At 40.6% G+C, this 24,826-nt stretch overlaps 1 protein-coding gene across 2 annotated transcripts in view; it reads left to right on the forward strand.

Moving 5' to 3' along the window:
• Positions 1-13,100, forward strand: part of LOC117827928 (septin-7-like) — a 52,037-nt gene extending 38,937 nt beyond the window's left edge. The window contains exons 7-15 of one of the 2 annotated variants that reach the window (XM_034704801.1): positions 983-1,100; positions 3,049-3,141; positions 3,314-3,410; positions 8,149-8,200; positions 9,101-9,226; positions 9,566-9,586; positions 11,474-11,609; positions 11,701-11,846; positions 12,035-13,100. In XM_034704801.1, coding sequence (XP_034560692.1) covers positions 983-1,100; positions 3,049-3,141; positions 3,314-3,410; positions 8,149-8,200; positions 9,101-9,226; positions 9,566-9,586; positions 11,474-11,609; positions 11,701-11,846; positions 12,035-12,071 — 826 coding nt within the window. In that variant the 3' untranslated portion in view covers positions 12,072-13,100. The remainder of the gene's footprint in view (positions 1-982; positions 1,101-3,048; positions 3,142-3,313; positions 3,411-8,148; positions 8,201-9,100; positions 9,227-9,565; positions 9,587-11,473; positions 11,610-11,700; positions 11,847-12,034) is intronic. The other variant, XM_034704802.1, reaches the window with a different exon arrangement.
• The last annotated feature ends 11,726 nt before the right edge of the window (positions 13,101-24,826 follow it).

Consider the following 24,826-nt stretch of genomic DNA (forward strand, 5'->3'; position numbering starts at 1 on the left):
CCCTTCAGTGTTCACAAACAGTAAATGATCATTTAAGTCACAATTACGATTATATGACATTTATTACACAAATATGCTTACACAAACAAGGATGAACAGATTAGAAAACTGTTTTAGAAATATATTTCAAGAGCTTAAAGATTTAGTTTTACTCAAATTAAAAGTTATGCTCATAACTGTAGGTTTGTTTCATTTGCAATTAAGAAGCTTAAAGGATTTATAAATGCTGAGAAATATCTGAAATTTGGTTTAATTCACGCACAGGTTATTGCTGCTGCATGTGGGTTTGCTAACACTTGTCCATGGACTTCTAGGAATATTGTTTTATTCCCTCCAGTCTAAAATCTGGCAAGTTTTTAAAAGCAGTATATATTTGTAAAGATTTCTGCTAAAGTCACGTCTCTGTCTGGCTGCTATCTGTCTCTCTGCTCTGCCCTCCATCACAGCTACTACACCTCCTCACTCACAGGTCGGAACATGTTGAGGTTCATTAGGTCCTTTCAGCATCACACACATTACTTCTATGTGTAATGTGAGGTCCTTAAAGTGACAAAATTAGTGAGGCAATTATAAAATACCGACAGAAGATGCACACACTACCATACTCCTCCTCTGGTTTATGAATGATAACTCAGAGCGAACATTTTATTGTGGATGCACATTATTTTAAGGTCTGTGTTCACTTACTTTTCCTGTATCAGCACTGAGAGCAGGTTGAAGATCTAAAGTCAAATCAACCATTTGGATGCCTAGGAGTTCAGTATTTGCTGCCTGGTATTGAAACAGGCATTGATATTTTTGCTAGTTTGTAATGACTTTGAATATTAGTATCTTGATGACTCTACTATCATGTGCTGGATCAATTCAAGTACAGGAGCACCTGAATTTGAGACAGTTTGGACAGCAGCAGGTTCACCCTGGGTCTTTGTTTTTTCTTCATATGAAGTCATGTAACCATCTCGTCTCTCTGCTTCCTCTCCAGACTGAAGCCACTTGACAGCGAGTTCATGAAGCGATTGCACGAGAAAGTTAACATCATCCCCTTAATCGCTAAAGCCGACACAATGACTCCTGAGGAGTGTCAACAGTTTAAAAGACAGGTGTGTGTCACTTCTGACTTAATGTTTGTGTGCCTGTGTTTTTAAGTGTTTAAATGATGATAATGTTTTGGTTTGTTGTATGAGTTAGGAAAGTCGGAGGTCTCTCTGTATGTATTGACTCGTTGAACATTTTCTTTACCTCAGACTTGTTCTGTATCAAAAGTTCTTTATCAAACGATTTAAATGAAAGGTCCAAACTTCATGGGAAGCGTTCACTGTGAAAATCCTCTGATTTTCCCTGATTGTTTCCCTTTGGTTAAAGTGTCAAGGCCATTTTAAACTCCTGGAGTAGGACTCAGAGGAGAAAGACTCTGATCTCGTTAGCGTCTTTCTAATCCAAAGGATTGAATCGAACAAAGGAGTGAAATATAACGTGACACTGATTTTATGTTGTTGAGGATACCAGAGTAAGAAATTAGCACCTGCTGCCTGCTAACAAGGTAACAAGTTCAGCTCCCCCCTCTTCCATGGATCTGCACCTTTACTCTTTGTAATTTGTGCAAACGAATAAAGAGTCTTCAGGTTTTGGACGGTTGATCCAACAAGTAACTAATTTAAAGATTTATCTTCATATTGCAGAAATGAACAAAATGTTTTCACATTTTTTTTGATATTTTAACACAAAAAGAGCATAAGAGCCACATGTAGTCATATGTCTTAAAGGATAAAAATCATTAGGGAAAGTTTTGAATTTAAAAGAAGAATGTCCTGAAAGTAAAAGAATTAAGTTGTAGATTTTTGAGGATTAAAGTTAAAAATTTACAAGAATAAAGTCACCAATGTACAAGATATAAAACATTAATTTGAATTCAAATGATTGGAGTATTATTATTGTTATAATTATTATTATCTGTAGTAGTAGTAGTAGTAGTAGTAGTAGTAGTAGTATTAGTATTAGTATTAGTATCTTTATTATTGTTATAATTAGAATTATTATCTTCATTATTATTATTGTTATATTAGTATTGTTAGCAATTTTATTATAAGAATAAAGTGATTCATTTAGAAAATTAAACTGACAATATCACAGTAATACAGTTGTTAAAGAAATAAAGTCATACATTTACAAGAGAAAAGTCATGATATAACAAGAAAAAAGTCTGAAATGTAAATTAATAAAGTCATACATTTTCAAGGATTAAATTGTAATAATTCACAATGCAGTCATCAAAGAAAAAAGTTCTGAGAATAAAGTCTTAATTTTTATGTGTTTAGCTTCTATGTGTTTTGAAGAGGAATATTGGATGGTGTAGGTTTCTCAAATAATACAATGAATACATCTTTTGTCACTTTGGTGCCACAGTGTCAGGAAAGATCAGACAGAATGTCAAAAGACCTTCAACAAAAACAAGCATTACTTAGAAGTGTTTCTGAAACCTTTACCAAAGAATAACTTCACGTGTTCAGTCGGCTGGATGCTTCTCTGGTAATCCTGTATTATAATTATACTATTATAATTTAAGATATAAGATAACGATGGACAAAAACTATAATTTATGTCATGTGACATTCTGACTTAGTTCTTGTTAATCTCTGATTATTACTCATCATGTCCTCATTAATGACTCTCCTTGTTCTCTGTCATATTTTAAAGGCTCTGGATTTTTTTATGTTGTAAAAATAACCACAGACATGAAAGATGAGAATAATCTGAAGGTGCAGCTGTAAAGTGAACAATGTCGAAGGACACTCCCTCAGCTTTGTGTTTGTTTCCTCTTTGAGTTCACTTCATTCATTTATTTCTACAATCGTCAGCACGAGTCCCAGAAGGGTACGAGAACCTGCATCGGATATGTCTGAGTGAAAGACTTCTGAACATCACAAACTAGAGTGACTGTAAATAATCCTGTTGATAAAATGATACTGCATGCATCCACTCTGTGTCCCTGTGTCTCTGTGTTGAGTGTGGATTGACTCATATCTCTTTTGTCAATGTGTTTGTGTTCAGATCATGAAAGAAATACAGGAGCATAAGATCAAAATCTACGAGTTCCCAGAGACCAACGATGAAGAGGAGATGAAGATGGTCAGGAAAATCAAGGTCTGATATTCAAATGAAAGCTTTGTTTTATTCTGTAGCCGTAAGGAACGTAGTGTCTCTTGATTTATGTCATTCATGGTGTGCGTTTATGTGTGAGCCGCAGCCTGCAGTATATTTTTAGCCTCTGTGTGTGAGCTATGTAACAGTTGTTTCCCCTCCCTCCTCTCTGCAGGATCGTTTACCCCTGGCCGTGGTGGGCAGCAACACCATAATCGAGGTCAACGGGAAGCGAGTGCGTGGCAGGCAGTACCCCTGGGGTGTCGCCGAAGGTGAGAGGTCAAAGGCCAACTGATCTCAGTCTTTTAATTCATCACCTAAATAAAGTCTCTTCGTCCAAAAGACACACACACACACGTAGAACCACAGGCGTGCACACACACCAATATTTCAACAGTTCTATTGGATTATTGAGCAGCGTCATGTGTAGTTTGCAAAGCAGTAACAGGATCCATGTGGTCCGGTTTTTCCCCCACACAGACTCAGTGGGTCCGTCTGTGTTATTGAGTAACCACGGCTCAAAGCTTGAAGGTAAAAAAGAAAGAGCTGCAGCAGCATGGAAAGTTAATAATACATACATGACATACTTTAAACTCTGAGCATCATCTGCTGCAGATCTTCAATAGAAGGACATGGTGACAAACCGCACACTGCTCCAAGTCAAAGAACATTTAAGGTCACAAATAAATCCAAAAATGTTCAAGACAGAAAATGTATTTTTAACATACCTCATTGAATTCAGCCAAAGTGCTGCACAGTTAAAGCAGATGAAACTGCCTCAGTGAAGGAGCAGAGGATGAAAAGAACAGTACAAAGAAAAAAACACTTAATGTAATACATTTAGATGAATATAATAAAGCAACCTCTTAGCAGAATTAAACAAATAGAGAAAGGGAAATGATGGCTCTGAAGACAAGCTAGGTGCAAGGGGAGTGCTGGGCCACACAAGTCCAAACACTTCCAGACAACTGAGTTGAAGCTCAATTAATCGAAGAATCATTAAAACAAACGTAAACGTTTTCCATGTCAAAAACAATGCCAAATACGTTTTTTCCCCTGAATAAAATTTTTCTTCACGAATCAATGTTTATAACTGACAGGATTAAACAGCTACGGATCATATTGAGGTGGTCAAAACGTTAAACATGTTGAATATCAATGTCTGGAGCAGGCTCATAACCTCTGCGGACATACAGTCATAAAAGCAGCTCAGACTTCAACAAGAGAACTGAACAGAAACATATTTCAGACTCACAGTGTCCAGTTTTCTGTCTACTCGTTCTTATTGAGAAAAAGAAGCATGTGAACGTGATCAGGTGTCAGCTGGGAGCGCAACCGGGTCATAATCAGTCCGGCGGTGGAGAAACACAGCGCTCGTGGAGACCTGTCACTCAACCACAGCCTCCAGCTGAGCGTCTCCGCTGTGAGCAACACCTTCAGTCAGTTGATTCTGAAACATGCTTTAAACTTAACACCCCTCCCTGATAGCTGAACCAAATATGAGACCACATGATGTTTGATCCATGTGATATAAAATAGAAAGAAAAAATGTGTTGGAGTAAGTTCTCAACAATCAATTAATCGAAACACTATTAATTGTTGACATCCCTAACAGTAGCACTTTATTCCACCAACATGTTAACATGTCAGGGACATCTGAAGGAATGTATTAAAATATGAAAAGGCGACTCCTCTGACTGCCTTTCAGTGCAGCTGAATCATTTATCAGGTCGCTGTTACAGCAGCTCATTATTCCCACACAGCCAAATCTACAATCTCTGCTAATAGCCTCTGCGTGAGCACTACATACTTGTGCGTTGTAGTGTCTTCATCGCTCTGCAGTACCCCACATACACGCAGGTTGGCTGTGCAATCTCTACGCCAGTTTCTGCAACCTTCTCTGTCTCTTTGTCGGTACACCATGGCGACTCTGAGCGTATTTTATCCAAGCATATTAAGTTAGAGAGTGAGACGCTATACATTGGGCTGTAGGAGGAGATGGAATGTACGGCCAATGTTCGGTGATGCTGCCCAGCTGACCAATCACAGTCTGAGTTGTGTCGACACACAGTTGGAGGAGGTGGACATCACGCTGCGTGCAAAGGCCTCTGCATAGGTTAAGGCAGCCAATTCAATTAGTGGCCCGCGGGCCACATGCAGCCCGAAAGCAACCCTTGAGTGGCCTGAAAGCAACTGCCGAGTGATTGTGACTTGGGTCCAGCAAGAAAAACATATTTTACTAACACTGACAAGTGCTGCTCTTTATTGTGTTTATGCTCTTTTGGATGTGGCAATACATTAATAAACATCCAGTGTGTTTGTTATCTTATCTATTTGTTTTTCTTTTAAATGGTTAACTTTGCTCACTGTCTGCTAAAAATGTCCGGCCCAGCTCATGTCCTTAGTCTGAAAATCCGTCCCGACCAAATATTTAATTGAATAGCCCTGGGTTAAGAGCTACCCAAACCTACAGAGTATACTACTGCGTAGCTTAGATGCAGAAGTAAGAAACAGGCTCAAGTCTGATCATGATGTATTACCTTGGAGCGACAACCAACTGTTCAAGGCATCTGATGAAGCCAGATGTTTGCATTATGGACCTTTAGCAAAGACTTGATCTTCTTTGGTTCCTATTGTATAAAGCAGCAGTTACGTGACCTGCTCCTGCCCCAGTGTTAGACGTCAACACATAAACCCTTGCTGTGTTCGTCTTACAGAAATTTCACGAGTTTGCTGACAGAATCAAAGTCCGGAAAAGTGCGGTTGAAATATCTGGCCAGTTGAATTCACACGTGCAGCCTGGCATGAAAATTTGGGGAATATTCACGAGATTGGTGCGTGTGTGAATACTGCATAATAAACATTCAGACTTGTTTTTGTAACCAGTGGATTCATCCCCTGCTGGACGTCAGAATAAATGAAGGTTTAAGACACTTTAGTGTCGGCTTAACTTGTCAGACTGCAGGTCTTAGGTAGACTTGATATACATTTATAGTTTACCCTGTCCGTCCAGAGGGCAGACCTCATTTTTTCTACGTTTAACTGAAGATGTTTTGGACGTCATAAGTTCTGTTGTTGCTGTCATGGACCCTAGTTTTAGTTCTGGTGGATTTTTTGACGTGACACCTCAAAGAGATGTAGTCAACAGTGTGTATTACCTCCAGTAGATTGATTCCTGAGTCATTGTCAGGTTCCAGATTTTCATTTTAACACAAATCCATTCATTAAAACTTTCTTAACCCTTCTTCCAGAATAATAATAACACTGGATACTTTTTTAAACAGCATCTAATTTTCTTTTTGTTCTCTTTGTTCTTTCAAACAACTCGCCCCTTCAGAGCAGCATATTTACTGTACCTGCTCGGTTTACAAAAGCACCTTAATGCTTACTTTCTGAGCCGTCTGTGTCAGTTCATGTCAGGGCTGTGTTAGGATCTGGACAGAAACTGTCTGTGATTACAAGAAGATTATTGGATTACACCACAGGGTTTCCTTTAATACCAGTGTTTCTAATCTGTGTAACTCCTAAATGACTAATGTAAAGTCTGATTATTAACAGCACATGTAGTCTACATTCATCATTTTATTAAGTGGCTTGGAGAAGAGAGAAACAATAATGGTATGGAGACAGAACAAAGCAGCCATGTACTCGAGCCGTTAGTGGGAAAGTAGATCTTTTTTCATGACAGGATATGAGAGTCCTGTTTGACCTGACACAGGAAGCTGCAGTCACATAGTGACTCGATTGAAACCTGACACATTCAGCGCGAGTGTGACTGAGCTCTCAGGTTTAACTGTAGCTAATGAAGACTGTGACGGAAACATGTACAGTGATACAGATATACCCGACACAGCCGAGTACAGTGCAGAGCAGAGGGTGACGTGCAGGAGTGTTACCACTACAGTATGAAACTAGTTTGGCGTCTGTGTTTATCATCCATGGGGAGCGAGTTTTGGAATGCCACAAATGTTTTTGGCTCTATGTCAGCAGAGATATGTGGAGGGCAAGGTCCCTGAGAAGCTATGCGAGTCACTCCACCACAGAGAAACCTCAGAGGACTGTGGTGAGCTCTGGAGGAGGAGCACAGACTGCAGCACACAGCGCCGCCTGCTGGTGGTGTCGGGTAGTTCGGCCATTGAAATCAAAGTGCTGCTGAAGGGTGACCTTAAAGCAACATTGAGATTTTTAAACAGCTGTTGAGCTCCCAAAATAATATATAATACATCTGAGCACATTTTTTTAAAGTCGTTCTTAGATACTTAAAATCATTCAAACAAAAAAAATTTAAAAAAAAGCAAAATTGGGATTTATATTTGTATGTTTTTATTTTTTCGTTTAACCAGGAAGTCTGCATGCTAACCTTCCAACAACTGCAAGAACTCAACAAAATAGAAAAAATTAAATCATGTTTGAATTTGAAAAATCAAACAATCAGAGTTTCAAGAAAAAATAAGAAGCATATTCCCTTTTTTAAAACTAAATGTGGAATAAGAGTAAAAAGTGACAGAGTACTATGTTGCCTGCTGTACTTAATCTTTAATTTATAGCTGCGTTTGATGACTTTTCTGACGGTGTGAACATTATGTAAATCCTTGAAATGTAAGGAAATTCAGCATCAGAGCTAGAAAATAAAGTTAATAATTTGGTGCTCAGCCTCCCAAAAAAAATGTACTACACAAATTCAGCAACTAAGAACAATCATGAACTCCAAAAGCTAAAGTTGCACCAATATTTAAGAAAGGAAACTATATGTGTAGGAAAATACAGTATTAAAGATGTTGAACAAAGTTGTTCAAACAAAGGGAACTCACTCAATAAGCAGTAACACAGAGGACCAGAGCTACAAGATAAACACTGGCTGCTTTGGTTCAGGTGAGATTCTGTTCACCGTAAAGCATCACAAGCTGCAACGTCTACTTTCTTTCCCTCCAGTGATCATGTGTACGCTCATGTGTTATAACACCTCCTTGATATCATGTCTAAGCAGCTCTGTTTGTCTCCTTTTTTCAGTGGAGAACGGGGACCACTGTGACTTTACAATCCTTCGTAACATGCTTATCAGGTGAGACAAAAATGTGGGATAATCCTGCTGTGATATGCATCAGTAAAAAATACCTCACGTCTGCTTCATGTTTCCATCTGATAAAATTAAGATTTGATAAAAAGACTGCAACATAATTCTGTTTATTTGGCATTCAGCATCGCACTAGAGTTAGTTTTCATCTGAGTGTCCATTTAGCTGTCACCTGTATAGGTTTGAAGGAGACATTTCACATTTATGCACTCCTGAAAATGTTTAGAAATGTGAGGGTTTATGAGGCAATCTTGTTAAGAGCTGTGTTTTGATACATCTCAGTAACAAAGGCAGCTGCTAGCTTTGGTTTTAATTTCTTAAAGAGGCTTTTTATTCTTATTTACAAATGAATATGAAGTTAAAATGTTGGATGTCAACTCTAAACGTGGGTAAAATTTCAGACTGTGATGTTAGTGTGTGTTTGACTAATCCCAGGGTAAGACTGCAAGAAGCTCTGAATGGCTTGTTCAAAAAGTCGAGCAAGGATTATGCGAGAGGGACACGAGATTTGCTCAATTTGTGACATCACAGATTGGTAAATCTCTTTAAAAGGGCATAATGAATGTAACTCTAACCAAACAGGAACAACCTGGGGGATTTATTGTCCTGTTCAAAACTTCCTGGGTCAGATTTGGAGTCCAAAACATAGAGTAACACCAGTTCACTCAAAAAGGACAACTTAGCATGGCAACAGTGGAGGTGGGTTCCAAAATGCTGGTTGCTGAAGTGCTTCAAAGAACCTTAAAGAGACAGTTGCTGAAAAAAAAATTATTTGAGCTTCAGATGCTCCTTTTTGTCCTTTGCCACACACCCCTGAAAAGAAGTCCACTAAGCCTACGTGGGACTTCAGGTGAGAGTAAATGTTCTACCTGTGATGTTGTTTTCCAGGACTCACATGCAGGACCTCAAGGATGTGACGAACAATGTCCATTACGAGAACTACCGCAGCAGGAAACTTGCTGCAGTAACCTACAACGGTGTGGACAATAACAAGACCAAGGGACAGCTGACCAAGTGAGTCCGCCTGTACACCTAACATCCGCCTGTCAGGCCTGTGGTGTTCATGTTGCTACTATAAGGTGTAACTGTGATGGGTAATGATGCTGGAAATGACAGATTAGAGGACCTTCAGATTCACACCAAACATACCAGCACTAACCCGGCACTAACTGGGCTCTAGTATCAGTTGTGTCTGATCTCACAGTACTAACCGAGACGTCATCTGACCTCTAATGCACCGGCTGAAGCTGACAGTGATCACTAGCACACTCTCACAAGCTAATGCATGGTTCATGGCTGCATGCTAAGTGTCTGTGCGTTTGTTTGTTTGTTTGTTTGTTTGTTTGTTTTTAGACCTGACACGGCTGACGGCATGTAAGTGACTTTACTTCTTTTAAAACCTTTAAAACCTGCAACTCACTCCTTTTTTATTCATTCACCCTGCCTCCTAGAATTTAGGCTTCCTTATTCTCTACTTTTCAAACACAGAGCTGATATGTTTGCAGATTTCTTTGAATGACAGATTGAAAGATAAAACCTTCAGTGATCCTGTTTAGTGATCTCTGCATTTTTTTGTCCTAGTTTCTAACTCACACACGGCCTGCTTCTATCTTCTGCGTCCTGCTTTGGTGTTTCATCACACATTTATCATTAATCGCCTACAGCAACTGATGGTGAAATACTGTACAATTCTGTTTGTAATGTTTTATCCTTAATTATGAACAGGAGCGTGCAAAGAAGTCTGTGATAGCTACATCTTCAACTTAGCAAAAGGGCCGACAAAGGAAGGATCACAATCAACCTTAAAGCTAATGAGAGATAAAATCCACTAAAGCATCAGTTCAGCCACTCTTACTTAATTTAGGTCGTTCTGAAGAGACTGATTTCCTTGTGTTTTAATCTGAAATTTAATTTCCTTAGGTTAGCAGAGCTAGCACCTTCAGTCCTCCTTATAGATTAACGTCCTCATGCCTGTGCTGGTTCCTCATTGCTCCAGTCGAGTGGTTATATGTCAGTTTAACCCAGTGCTTCCCAAACTGTGGGAAGTTACGAAGGGGGGAGCAGCACAGCTAAATCGGACCCCCCTCCTCTCTGTTTTACCCTTTGACACTTAAGAGCAGAGCCACGCTCTCAAACAGCAGCTGAAGCTTGCGTTACAGGGATTTGCATCTCGGTTACATCGGCTCTACCTGCTTGAAAGTGTGTTTCAACCCCAAATTAACAGCTGTGAGTAAAGTAACTCCCGACAGCCGCCGCTAATTGTAGTTAAGCTACTTTTATGATACGTATTTAATTTCCGAAAATGTTTTCGTCCACAAAGGGGGGCCCCGCAGAAAAAGTTTGGGAACAACAGGTTCTCTCGCCCCTCTCTCAGCCCTCTCTCAGCCCTCTCTCAGCCCTCTCTCAGCCCTCTCTCGCTCCTCTCTCAGCCCTCTCTTAGCCCTCTCTCGGCCCTCTCTCGGCCCTCTCTCGGCCCTCTCTCTGGCCCTCTCTCATCCCTCTCTCAGCCCTCTCTCGGCCCTCTCTCTGGCCCTCTCTCTGGCCCTCTCTCATCCCTCTCTCAGCCCTCTCTCGCCCCTCTCTCAGCCCTCTATCAGCCCACTCTCGGCCCTCTTTCGGCCCTCTCTCGCCCCTCTCTCGCCCCTCTCTCGCCCCTCTCTCCCCCTTCTCTCATCCCTCTCTCATCCCTCTCTCAGCCCTCTCTCGCCCCTCTCTCAGCCCTCTCTCAGCCCTCTCTCACTCCTCTCTCAGCCCTCTCTTAGCCCTCTCTCGGCCCTCTCTCGGCCCTCTCTCGGCCCTCTCTCTGGCCCTCTCTCATCCCTCTCTCAGCCCTCTCTCGGCCCTCTCTCTGGCCCTCTCTCATCCCTCTCTCAGCCCTCTCTCGCCCCTCTCTCAGCCCTCTATCAGCCCACTCTCGGCCCTCTTTCGGCCCTCTCTCGGCCCTCTCTCGCCCTTCTCTCGCCCTTCTCTCTGCCCTCTCTCGGCCCTCTCTCGGCTCTCTCTCTGGCCCTCTCTCGGCCCTCTCTCGGCCCTCTCTCTGGCCCTCTCTCAGCCCTCTTTCAGCCCTCTCTCAGCCCTCGCTGGAAGCCGTCTGTCACAGAAGAGCAGCCAGCGATGGACGGCCAGCTGTTCCTTTCCTCTCTCCCTGATTCCTCCTCTCCTCTTCTTCATTCCTCTAAAATTAGAATGGTCTTTTTTAAACGTGTGACTGTCCACGCACCTGCCTCTGCCCTCTCTGTATGAACTCTCTCGTGTCTCTAGGAGTCCTCTGGCTCAGATGGAAGAGGAGCGACGGGACCACGTGTCCAAGATGAAGAAGATGGAGCAGGAAATGGAACAGGTGTTTGAGATGAAGGTGAAAGAGAAGCTCCAGAAGCTCAGGGACTCTGAGGCTGAGGTAAACAAACACAGGGTGCTGCGTGTTTGTGTGTTTGAGTTATTTCCTGAATGCATGGTTAACCTCTGACTGTACCTCTGCGTCCCTGCAGCTCCAGAGGCGTCATGAGCAAATGAAAAAGAACCTGGAGGCCCAGCACAGAGAGCTGGAGGACAAACGCCGCCAACATGAGGAGGAGAAGCTCAGCTGGGAGGCTCAGCAGAGGATCCTGGAGCAGCAGAAGCTCGATGCTTCCAGGTAAACACACCATCATATATGAGGGTTCATTTAACTCTGAATCTGCCTCAGAGACTTTCTTCAGAGCAGCTTTAAGTAAAACCTACAGACGATGGTGAACCAGGTCTACGTATTCACCTTGAAATGTAACATGTAGACCAAAAGTGCAATTTCTCACACTGCTTCTCTGTCTTTCTTTGATTTTTCAGGACTTTGGAAAAGAACAAAAAGAAGAAGATATTTTAACATCTTCAGAGGACCTCCTCCATGTGACCTTGTTGATGTTGTATTATTTGCCAACCTGCCAGCCACGATTGTCCGAACACTTGTCCATACACTCTGTTAAACGCTGTTCGACCTCATTACTGTGTAACAATCAAGAGAAAGCCAGGGGCAGTGTTGTCTGGACTCTGGATCTCAACAATCACTGCCCGCTCATCACTTCTATATTTGTATTGATTCAGTGTTCAGTCCAGTTTTTGGTCACTGCTCACAAGTTAAAGTATAATCACCGAAATCACAACCATGACAAAGTGGAGGTCAAAGTTCAGCCACTCTCTCCTCGTTTCTTCTTCTTCTTCTTTGGGAATGATGGCGCTGCACTGCTCGGTGCTGCGTCCCTTTGATGCCAAAAACAAACAGAGGTCAGCCTTTCACTTCAGCAGAGAGAGTGTGAGGCTGAAGCTCCCCTCAGGCACTGTTTTTATATATATGTGTATCTTTCAGGTCGTTTATGTAGTCCTCACATTTAATTCCTCCCATGATGTTACTCTCTTCCATCTCCTGTTATGTAAATTGTATACCATTGAACTGCAGTGTTTAACTCGAATTGTAACGTTTTCTTACATTTTGTTCCTTTTCTTTTTGTATCTGCCGGCATTGAACTGTGTTCATTTGTTTCCAGTGTCACAGCTGCTGTTTTCCAGCCCTGCTCTTGGAAACTAATCTTTGTACCCCTGACTTCACTCACGCTGAGTGTAACAAAGCAAACATGCTGCTCCTGAAGCGGCTGCTTTTAAATTTACGCGTGCAGATTCTGCTTCAAAACGTTGATCCCACAGAGTCGACTCTTTCCCGGGCAGGATGTGGAGAGCTGGATGATGATGGATGGAGAAGCTGGAGCTGAGGAGCTCTAGTCAGACAGCGGTCAGCTTAATAACTGTACCAAGCTGGCTTTCTTTGCATCACGTTCAGCACTGCAGGTTTATTGCATCTGTTTTTCAATGTCCATTTTTATTGTACAAAGTCACGTAATAAAATTGTGATGGGAAACACTGTGGTGAGCTTTGCTGAATGCTTCAACGTTTCTAACCAGCCTCAGTCCCCCGGTGTCGTCTTTGCAGGATCCAGTTTTTTATGTCCAGGATCAAGAAATTCAGCTTGTTTTAGTCCTGATTTCTCAAAGAAAGACTTGATTGGATAAAACTGATCAGATACAAACTTTATAAGATAAAAAAATCCAGATTTTCAGAGCTCTAAGACTACAATGTCCATCGGGGGGTGCCAAAATCCATACAACACTTAAAAGAATAAATGAATCAATATTTTTATTTTTGTCATTAATTTAAAAAGAACAAAAGTCTACAGTTTGTCTGAATAGTCATCTAACAAAAAAAGATAACATAATTTTACATGTTGACATTGATTTGTTTCACACAATAGAATTCACAACAATAAAAAAACAACAACAATGACCAAAACAGGAGTAGGCTGAAGCCCCAGGTTTATTTACACTACCAGTCAAAAGTTTGGAAACACCTTCTCATTCAAGGGTTTTGTATTTATTTTAATGATTGTAAACACTGTAGATTAATACCAAAGACATCAAAACTATGAAAGAACATATATGGAATTATTGAATGAACAAAGACGTGTTAAACAAAGCAGAATATGTTTTATATTTTAGATTCTGTAAAGTAGCCCCCTTTTTCCTTCATGACAGCTTTGCACACTCTTGGTATTCTCTCAGTCTGCTTCATGAAGTGGTCTCCTGGACTGGTTTCTAATTAACATGAGCCTTGTCAAGAGTTCATTTGTAGAATGACTTGCCTTCTTAATGTGTTTGAGACCATCAGTTGTGTTGTTCAGAGGTAGGGTTAGTAGCCCTATTTGACTACTGTTGTAATCCAGATTATGGCAAAACCAGATTATTTCATAGTTCTGATGTCTTCAGTATTAATCTACAATGTTGAAAATAATTACAATAAATAAAAACCATCGAATAAGAAGGTGTGTCCAAACTTTTGACTTACACTCCTTAATTCTTATTAGGGCCCGAGCACCGACTGGTGCAAGGAGCTAATTGTATCTAATAGGATTATTTTTAGAATTATATTATTTATTTAATATTGTATTCATTAATTCATTTGTATTTTAAGGCTTTTTTGAAACTCTGCAAAGAACTACACAATTTCAACTCGTCACTGAGTCTGTTTCTTATTTTTTGAAAAACTTTTAATGTTAAAAATCTGACAGCAGCAAAAAGAAAAAAAAACCAAACGTGTTCCAGCTCTTGACTTTCTTTAGCGTCTCACCAGGTGGGTGAGTGTGTCCAAATTAACACAACTGTTGCCAAGTGACACATAAAAACGACTGTTACAAAGTGATACCAAGTAAAGCAAACACAAGTATCACAAATAAATAAAAATAGAAATACAAAAAATTAAAATAAATAAAAATACATTGAACAGAAATCAAAACAAAATCAAATAAAATACACAAGAAATACCTCGTCAACCTCTCCACAGTGCCATCAGGAAATAGATTACCAAGGAGAAAGAAAACTCCTCGTTTAAGCCTCCAGGAGACTCCGTCTGTAGATGATGGATCCAATGCCCCCCTCCACCTAACATTTCACATGTTGATCTAAATGTGAAATGTATGTTTGATATCCAACTCCCTGAACACCTTAAAAGAGCACAAATTAACTATGAACATTTTGCAAAAGCGTGTCTCTAAAACAACACAAACTGACTGCAGCACATTGTGGAGAGATCATTTATAATAGGCAGCTGAAACAGAGACAATGATTTCCTCACACCAAAAGTCTGTGAGCTTGGACTGTACAAATGCATTTCCTCATATCAAATTCAAAAGAAAGATTTCCTGAGTTTGTTCAGGGACTGTAATGAGGTCTCCTTCCAGCAGGTGGCAGCACCAGACTGCACTGAACTCTATTCTACAGGGTCAGATGTCTTCCCATTCTTTGGATCAGCCTTATCAGCATCTCTCTGCACTTTAACCGTGACCCAGCTGTTTTTGCCTTCTTGCACTTAAATCCCAAACTGTGCTGAGTAAAGGTTTTACCCCCAGCTTTTGTTTTCTCAGCCTTTCACCCACTGAAATATCTTCCTTTCTAACCCCCTGCCTGCTGTCATCCTGCACAATCATGTCAGATTAGAGGCTTTATCAGGAACACCTCGGTCTCAGAGTCTCTGAGCTGAGAGGGCTGCCAACTTGGCACTGACGACACAAGGTTTCAGTGCAAAGTTTGCTTGTTTTATTTGATACTCCTCCTGGTTCAACCCTGTGAAAAATAAAAATAAGAGGGAGGTGGGAAATTCTGAGACCACCGCAGGATCTTGGCAGGACTTCCAGGACTTATTCAGGTAGTTTGTGGTTTTCTCTGGGCCCTCATGAAACCCTTTCATAACTGCAGATACCAAGGAGATCCTTCTAAGGCATTTTTTAAAAATGGTTCCAGAGTTCTTTGGTGACTGGTTGTACAGCAGTGGTTTTAAATGGTTCCAGGAACTCTTGAGAAGGCCTTAAAAGAGACCACTAGAGGGATCTTGGCAGGATTTATTCAGGTGCTTTTAGGACTAGCTTAAGATGTTCCCTGGGCCCTCTAGAAACACCTTTCAGGAGTGCAGATAGCAAAGAAGTCCATATAAGGGGAATTCTGAAAATGGCTCAAGAGTTCTTTGGAGACTTGTACAGCAGTGGTTTTAAAGAGTTCCAGGATCTCTTGAGACCACCCTTAAAGAGGCTCTGAGAGGTTTCAGATCATGGAGGTTTTGACGGGGTATTCCTAGCACACTTAAAAGAATGCAAGGGGATTTGATTAGGTTCTTGGGGTGATTCAACAATGAGCCACAGGGACCATTTAGTTTCTGAGAAGTGCCTGGAACTAAAGGTTTGCTGGTACCTCTGGATGAGAGCAGCTTATATGTCCCATCTAGCGTTAGGATGCTGTAGAATCCCCCAGAAGAAGCTGGAAGAAGTTGCTTTATTTTGTATTATTACTTTATTGTTTTTTTTATAAGATATGCTTATTTTTTACCTCTTTAATTTTAATTTTAATTGCTAAATAACTTTTTTAATAAGTGTTACTTTGTAGGCTCTTGTTTGCTCTTTATATATTTTTTGCACTGTCTACTTTGTTACTGTGACACTTGAATTTCCCTGTTGTGGGACGAGTAAAGGACTATCTTATCTTATCTTATCTTATCTTATCTTTAAGAGGAACGTTTGGAGCAACTTGCTCAGCCTGCCGAATAACAAACTAAAGCAACATTTAAAACCATTCTAACCGTGGTCTGATCACCATCAATATGTGGTTCATCAGTATTTATTTTCAAAGTCTGACCTTGTAGAGACCTTTTGGGGATTTAACCTCACCCAGATCAGTCCGGGTCTCTGCTGAAATCTGTTTCCCAGGAATTATGTTGCTCAGATATGGCTCGGGTTCAGGTGGACTTCTTGTTCACTGTTGACTGTAGCCAACCCTGCAGCAGCTGAAGTATTGATCAGTTCTATAATAGAGTATTCAATCTGTCAGCGTTATTGATCCATGTACGATGGGATCAACAGATTGATCATTTTAAAAACTATTATCTGCTCCGTTTATCGATGTTTCCTGCCCTCACATTTGACTCGCCCTCTGGCTTATCCAAACAAAAGCTGGACTCTTTGGACTTCCAGCTACTAGTACACACACACACACACACACACACACACACACACACACACACACACACACACACACACACACACACACACACACACACACACACACACACACACACAAACACACACACACACACACACACAGCATCACACCACAGCCTGACCCGTCTGACACTGGCCTGCTTCAGCCTCTCTCCTCTCTGATTGGCCGGCCGTGTCCTCGGTTCATCCAGGTGAACACGCTCAGCCAATGACAGACAGGGAATTATCACATGTTCGTTTCTGCCAATGGCCACGAAAAAAAAACAGAAACCATCCCTAATTTCATCACAGCGATCTCTGTGTGCTGACTTCAGCTCCCTGATCTCTGAGGACTTACAGAGAAGTGATCTGGATGTTTACTTTACAAATAAAAGTTATCTTTGTTCTAAATTTCTTGGAGTTTGTGCTCCGATTAGTTAAAAAGAAAACAAGTTGTTAAAACAAGATGCAACAGTTTCTGATTTAATGCAGTCAGGCTTACACACAGGCAATGATGTATAACCCTTTCGAGGAACTCAGGGATAATGCTGCCAACAAATAACAAATGTCCTCAATATCTTGGAAACACTGTGAGGAGTTTTCATGCTGTGATGATTCTGGTGCCCCCTGTGGTTGAAATCAGAGGTGTTTTCTGGGATGAAGACTATATTTCCCATGAGCACCCGTCATCCACTGTGGAACAATTGAAGGAATACAGATCTTAGGATTTAAAATATTTTGTTTGAGAACTTTTATCAGGATGCAGCGTGATGAGGAAATGTGTTGCTTTGTAACTACGTCAGATTATGAACCATAACGTAACATCAACTAAACTTTGTAATCTCTGATTTATTACTGTTAGCTAGCTTACAAAAGTCGAGCAGACGTACTGGTTTAAAGCATCACAGCCCTGTGTCACGATGTGAGCTCCAGTGTCCCAATAAATGTCTGAATAACGTACTACATATGCACAAGGTTTAACTCTTTAGTCCTCAAAGAGCAGTGAAGCGTTCACACGCTGGAATAAAGATGGAAGGTGTGCTCTCCCCACCTCAGGCTTTACCCTTCAAAAGGGCACATGGAAGGGAAGGAAGCTCCCAGAACAGAACCATACCACAAAATATAACTTATTGCATGCAAATAATGAACTATCTTTAATGAGAGTGATCCTGACTGAAATCCTGTTCATAAACATTTAGCTCTTTTAGCTAGCAGAGCCCTGGTTGTAGAGTTTCTCCGTCTGAAACTTCAACAGAAAATGTACATCTGATTGATCATCCTGCTCCAGAATCAGACATGAGGACCAAACATGATGTTGAAAGAAAATAAACAATCTGATCACTGATAATCTCATTTTGTTCATAACTGCTCACTGTGCCTTTAAAGCTCCAGAGAAGAAACCATCAGGAAGAAGACTGACTTCTTCCAACTAGTAAGGAACTTATACTGGCCTTCCTTTTGTTTGAAAATCCTGAGCTCTCTTTGAATTCCCCTGAAATCAGTATTAAGAAACATCTGATCAGGACCATCCTCCTTAGAGTCCTTGCTGTCTTTGAATAACCCATTATTCCTCTGTTTATTCATCATTCTTTTCTCCACAGTCGATGTTAAACTCTTCTCTCTATCAGGACGATCGCTTCATGTTTGTCGACCTTCTGTTCTGACATTGACCTGGTTCCCTGAAAGCTGCAGAGTTTCTGGGTTAGCTCTAGCCTTGGGGGAAAATGAAGAAGGTAAGAAATGTGTCAGTGAGGCCGCTAAGACTCTGTGAATGTATTCCACTGTACTCCAGACAGAACCTGTTATTCAGCAAGGCAACAGCTAACCAGCTCCATGAAGACCAGAGCCAGTACAGACAACTCTACACCGATATGAAGAGGTAAACACAAGTTACCTGAAGAAGCCGATAGGCAGTGGCAACCAGCACATCACTGGGGCTATTAAATGGGCAAGTTAGGCCTACAACACCTTGGAGAGGCAGTTAGCCCTGGCGTCCTGTAACCACCCCCTCCAAATCTCACCTCCCACCACATCCACACACCAAAACAGAGAGAGAAAACAGAGAGAAAAGTACGAAATTAAATATTATAAAGAAGGGCGAGAAGCCTGTTAGGGCTAGAGCTGTATGCTCTGCCTCCCCTTACGCCCCCCTTTGCAGGAGGTAAGAGAGGAGAGGAAAGAGAGACAGCAAAGAGGAGAGTCTGCAGTGAGATGTTTGAAAGAAGATGGAGAGGAAAGAGCCAGGACGAGGAGCCTGTTAGGACCAGAGATCACCCAGCGGGGTTAGAATGTACGCTCTGCCTCCCCCTGCTCCACAAGACAGTCGAACTGCAGACCTCCGCATTCAGGCCCCTACCCCTGCAGACCTCCCCAGTGAAGCACCTTCACAGTCAAGGTTTGAAACACACTCAAAGAGTTTCAAAATGAAATGGTTAACATTCCAGTCATTTTTTTTCTCAAATCCAAGAGGCAACCTCCGGTCTCAAAATATGAAGCGGAAGTGTTAAAAACTGCAGTTCATCAAGCGTCCACTAGAGGCTGGCTGCAGAAACACCGGAATCCACATACACACCAATTCAAAGAAGACGATCTTTACAGCAGAAATAAACATGTTTACAGCCTGGTTCAAAAAACTGTTTAGGTCTAAGTAGCTAGTTTCTCTCTCAGCACACACTGTACGGGGGGTGAATGTTTTTCTAACGCAATGGTTCAGAAGATATTAAATTACAAGTTTTGCCCAAATAAGGACATGACTGACTTGACTGACAGGCGGGAACACTCTGTAGCTGTGGCCTAGGAGGCTTAAAGCGTAGTTTGGTTGAGTTCAGCATTTCTAATATGGCTCCCGCCAACGTGGCTTCAAAACAGCGCTGCAGAAACAGATGGGTGATGTCACAGATACTACGTCCATTATTTTTACATTCTACACCCAAATCAAGTAAAAATGTATGTAAGATATTTCAAAATAAAATCGGGTGTTCAGTCATTTATTTTGTTAACTCAACATCCTATTTCATTTCAACGAACTCTGCAGAGTGTGAAATAAATATAAAGTAAAACAAAGCTCATTGAGTCTGCAGTTGGAACTTAAGGCTCTCTTCATACAACGCATCTCAGGTGAAATATACCCTTTTAATATTTGAATACTTTGCTTCCTCTTTACTCTCATTTTACTCTTAAACAGTAACAGTACAGCACTACGGGCTGCAAACTCTAAATTAAGTAAAACTTTTATTATATAGTGCTTCACTTTAGAAATGCAAAAAACACACAAACTGAAAACAATGATAGATGGTTCTTTATTGAGGAACTTTATTAAGACCCTGTCCAGCACTAAACATAATGAGGGACCCATCACACCTCGGACACTCTGTGGGTTTAAATTGAGAGTACTGGTATAGGTTATTCCATCTTTTGCAGCGTTTGAGTGCAGGCTTTGAGCTTCATGAAGTGATGGAATGATGAATCTACAACAGACAGAAAAACTGTTAAAACAGGTGAAATCTGGGCCCGGATTTAGCCATACTGGTGTAATTGCGCGCCCAGGTTTGATCCCAACCCGTGACCCCTCTCCCGCATGTCATTCCCCCCACTCTCTCCCAGTTTCCTGCTCTATCCACTGTACCCTCCTCTCTGAATAAAGGTGTTAAAGCCCCACAAATATAACTTTAAAAAAAAAGAAAGTCATATCCACTTGGTAAACAAACTTCTGATTAAACAAGATTCAGTCACACAGCACAGCTAAGTCTTTATGTGCTGCTCAAATGTGAGCAGCTAACATTTTCTCCTTATGGCCAAAACGACATCTCTCTCCTGCTCCCCGGCTCAGATCAGAGAGGAGAGGAGAGAGAAATCGAGTGTGAGTGGAGGGATGTTAGAATAACGGAGTAGTTGTGAACATTTCATCGCCAAAAAGTTGTGACAAACAAAAACGCACAACCGAGAAAAGAAGGGAAACAAATATTTTAAAGATGGGATTATAATAAGAAATCAAAACCATAGTCTACAACTGAACCACTTTCATTACCACCCTAATATAATTTCATATATTCACCCTCTAATGCTGTTACTAAACACATTTGATTTATGTTTGTTTTTGTATAAACTGAACTTCTGACAGTCTCATCTCAAATCTGAACCAAGACAAGCTACTAGATTTGTGAAATATTGTGTACAGTTAAGGAAAAGAAAGCTCATGCATCCCAGAGGATTCATCCAAACTCAAACTAAAACAACTCCAGAGAAAAAGAGAAAATGATCCTGATCAAAGTGCAGGATGGACTAAAACCTCAGCATGTAGATCCCACTCATCTGTTGTCATGAGGTCAAACAGTATGCACCTATTTCTGTAAGACAGGAGTTGTCAGAAGTTTTTAAGTTCAGAGTCTGTTTATAAAGCTCAATGAGTACAATGACAACAACAGCACACACAGAGGACAGAACAAGGACACAACAGCAGGGACATCTATTTAACGGAGCAGACGAGACGATCTAACTGACTCGACTGATACAAAAGGTCGATGGTGAGATCTCCGGCTGCCAAGAATCGCAGGATTAGTGATATCAAACTACCGTCTGGGAAGATGATTCCTCAGCTACCAGTATGTTAGTAAAAGTCACATCAGTGTGAAATCTAAATCCTCATCACTGATTTGGACGCAGAACAAACTTCTTCTCCTCCTCTCTGTCCTTGTAGGGGTGTTGATGCCTCCTGTTTGTCTTGATTTATCTGATTGGATCGTACCTGAGCTCTGAAGTTCTGTTTATCCCTGTTGCATAAGAGTCGAGGTCAGTCAGAGGTGGTCACGTCCAGTATTTATGCCATGGGTCAACCTGGCTGGAAATAGAGCTGTAATGTGAACAGAGGCTTATCCTTTCTCTCCCAGAGGATCCTGACGTACAGCGGACTGTCTGAGGGGGACTGTCTGAGGGGGACTGTCTGCAGAACTCTGTCTGATGGGGTCAGGGAGCCAGGTCACTGCTTACTAAACGAAGACGAGATGATGAGGCAGACAGACACACGTGTGTCACAGAGTTTACAGATGCAGCACGAATATGCTCTTCCGCCTGTAGAGCACTGATCAGCTGTCTCAGTCTATGATATACGAGTCAGCTTCTGCCTTGTATTTTGATATTAGTCTGACATAATTTAGGCCTCACAGTCTGAACATGATGCTGCTGACATGCTGGTGTGCTTAGAGTTTGTTATTTCAGCTCAGTCTTCCCCTTCAGCAGCTAACACAGTGTATGCTGATAAGGTGAACATATAGTGTGGATCATGTGTTGTGTCATCATACAATAAAAAAAACAGTGAGAGCTGAAAACTTACTCTGAAGACGCTGTAACGTTCAGCATTTCTGGTTCTCTGGCATAACTTCTGAAAACTGAAGAAAGCGGGTAAAACAGCGGCGTTCAGTGAGGCTGCAGGGAATGTTTGTGTCTAAGTTTCTTAAAATTGGCTAAAGCACATGATAGAGTTGACCTCATCTGCAGCTCAGCTTCTGTGTTGGCTCTCTGATCAGTTTCTCAGCCAAGGGGCTGAGCTGACCAGGATCCCCTATTTGTATTACACTTACTGTTAACAAGTACCTCATACATCCACATTTAGGAAAAAACAAACTATCCCTTTAAAAGAAAAAGCTGCACTGTCTCCAGAGGTGTCTGAATTCCTCTTTGGGGATTTTCCTTCAAAAGAATTGATTTAAAATTTGTAACCAGAAAAATGAAAGAATCATGTTATCTATGATTAAGGAGCTTTACAGCACAGAAGAGAGGCACAAGATCAATGAATAATCACAGGCTGTGTGGGTTAAGAGTGAAACAAAAGAGTATGTCTTATCTGAAATCATAATGCTGTGTTAATTAAATCAGGCAGGATCACAGCGGAGGGACCGAGGGGAATAAAAAGGTCCTTCAACAGAGAGTCGGCACAACACGCTCTTCTTTTTTGGCCTGCAGATCACAGTTTTTATGATTCCAGTTGTTTTTTTAAATTTGTATTTTGATTAAAAAATGATTGGAGTCAGGCTGACATCAATGCACATGTCACGTAGTGCACCATGGTTAAAATATTTTTGGTGCTATCATGAATCCCCATGAGAAACAGTAATATGGAGAGAACAGGAGAAAGAGGAGAGGGTACTGGTAGCTGGTAAAAAAGTACACAGAGAGAGCCATGTTCAAATACAGTACAGTGAAAAGTGTTCAGTATCAATCAAGCCAAGGAACATTAACACTTATTTATGTAACAAACACTAAAAAGAATACACTGAAAATATCTAATATATATTCATATAAAAATAGAGATATTTCAAGAAACAAGTGAAAAGAGAAGGATCAAACAGTCCATTATATATCAGGTATGGTAAAGACCCACATGTGTTGTGTAATGTACCCATCACAGCAGACAGTACTGTATATATCTGGAGTCAAAGGTCCTCACTAACACTGACGAGACAGCTTAACATCAAAGCCTCGTTCACTCCTCTTTAATGCTGATGATCAAATATTTCAATCCTTCTTATTCTGGTGAACTGAATGTGTGTACAGCTTTATATCTCAACATATTAACAGAAATTCAAACCACATCTTGATTTGAATATTTCCTCAATAAAGATTTAAATTTATATAATCAGCTGCTGTTCCCAAGCGACAGAAAACATTTGGTTCTCGTGCTCACGAGCCACACCTCCTGATGACGATGAGGCCGGAAATGTGAAAACCACTCACGACAGAAGAGGAGAGTAAGGGGTTTCAAAATAAAAGCATCCAAAAGTTTGAGCTTCTTAAAGTGGAAAATTAAAATCGTAATTTTAAAGCAACTGCAAAGAGTTTTTTTTCTAGATGATAAAGCAGACTGAAATACAAGCTGAGGCCTCCATACAAGCTACAAAAGAAAGGCGACAAAGACCAATAAGACTGATTATTTCTATACTGCTGTGTTTCAATGCCTGAAACCTCTGCAGCAGGGTAAGTGACAAACAAGGCCATTAACCTCCATCCATCCATCCATTAACTTGTCCAACAGTCCAAGCAGTTCGACCTTCACCACAAAGATCCAGTACAACACCCACTGCAATGTGTTATTCCCAATGTACTGTATGTGTATTTGTGACAGACATAAGGAGGGAGAGTGAGATTCTCTGTCAGAAAACAGAGCTGATAAATGTACAGAGCAGAATCAGCACTTTGTCCACAGGGGGCGCCACAATCAACACGAACTAAATGTTCCTTGAAGGAAGTTTTAAAGATAAGTGAAGATATACTTTTGTATTCAACTTTGATTTTTTAATTTCTTTAAGAACTTATTGATGCCCGATATGTCTATTTTGTTAAGTTTAGCTTTAATAGATGTTCAAATACATCAATTTAATTTTTGATATTACTACAAAATAACTAAAAACAAGTTCTAGAACTAGTTTTGTTGATGCAGAAGTAGAGTGGATAAATAAATCATGTGTAAAAATTAAAAAGAGTCAAAACATATTGTATATTTTCAAATACAATAATCAAAGTGAGTTTTGAAAGTATGTCAAGAGCACAGTGATAGAAAATAATTTTTGTGGAAATAATTTGGCAAATAATTAAATCCGTAGGCATAAATAGTTAATACATTTTTTTTAAATAAGCATCATAAATGCTGAGTTTATAAAATCTGCAAACCTTAAACAACAACTGAAACGAAACATATGACTTTAAATATTACGAAAACACAACAGAAAATAAGACTGAATACATTGAATAATGTCATCGTCAGGTCAAAGTGATCACTGCTGTATTATATTTTGTCTTTATTTTACTTTTACATTGTATATGTATTTCTGGATTATTTCTTTCTTGGCCATTTTTTAAATGCATGAACATCAATGACATATTTTTTCAGGTATGTTTATTAAGGTTCGGTCTTGTGTCTGATTTTAGCTTCCCTAGTTTATGCTAACATTTTGTTAAAACTCAAATTCTATTTTGAATTAGCTACAAACTGATTTTAGCACAGGTGTGTATGTTTAAAAGGCTGGAGTGCTCTCTCTCTTCACTGAAGCTACTTTTATTTTGAAGACTCAGTCAGTCTT

Source organism: Notolabrus celidotus, chromosome 16, assembly GCF_009762535.1.
Source record: "Notolabrus celidotus isolate fNotCel1 chromosome 16, fNotCel1.pri, whole genome shotgun sequence".
Classification (NCBI taxonomy): Eukaryota; Metazoa; Chordata; class Actinopteri; order Labriformes; family Labridae; genus Notolabrus; species Notolabrus celidotus.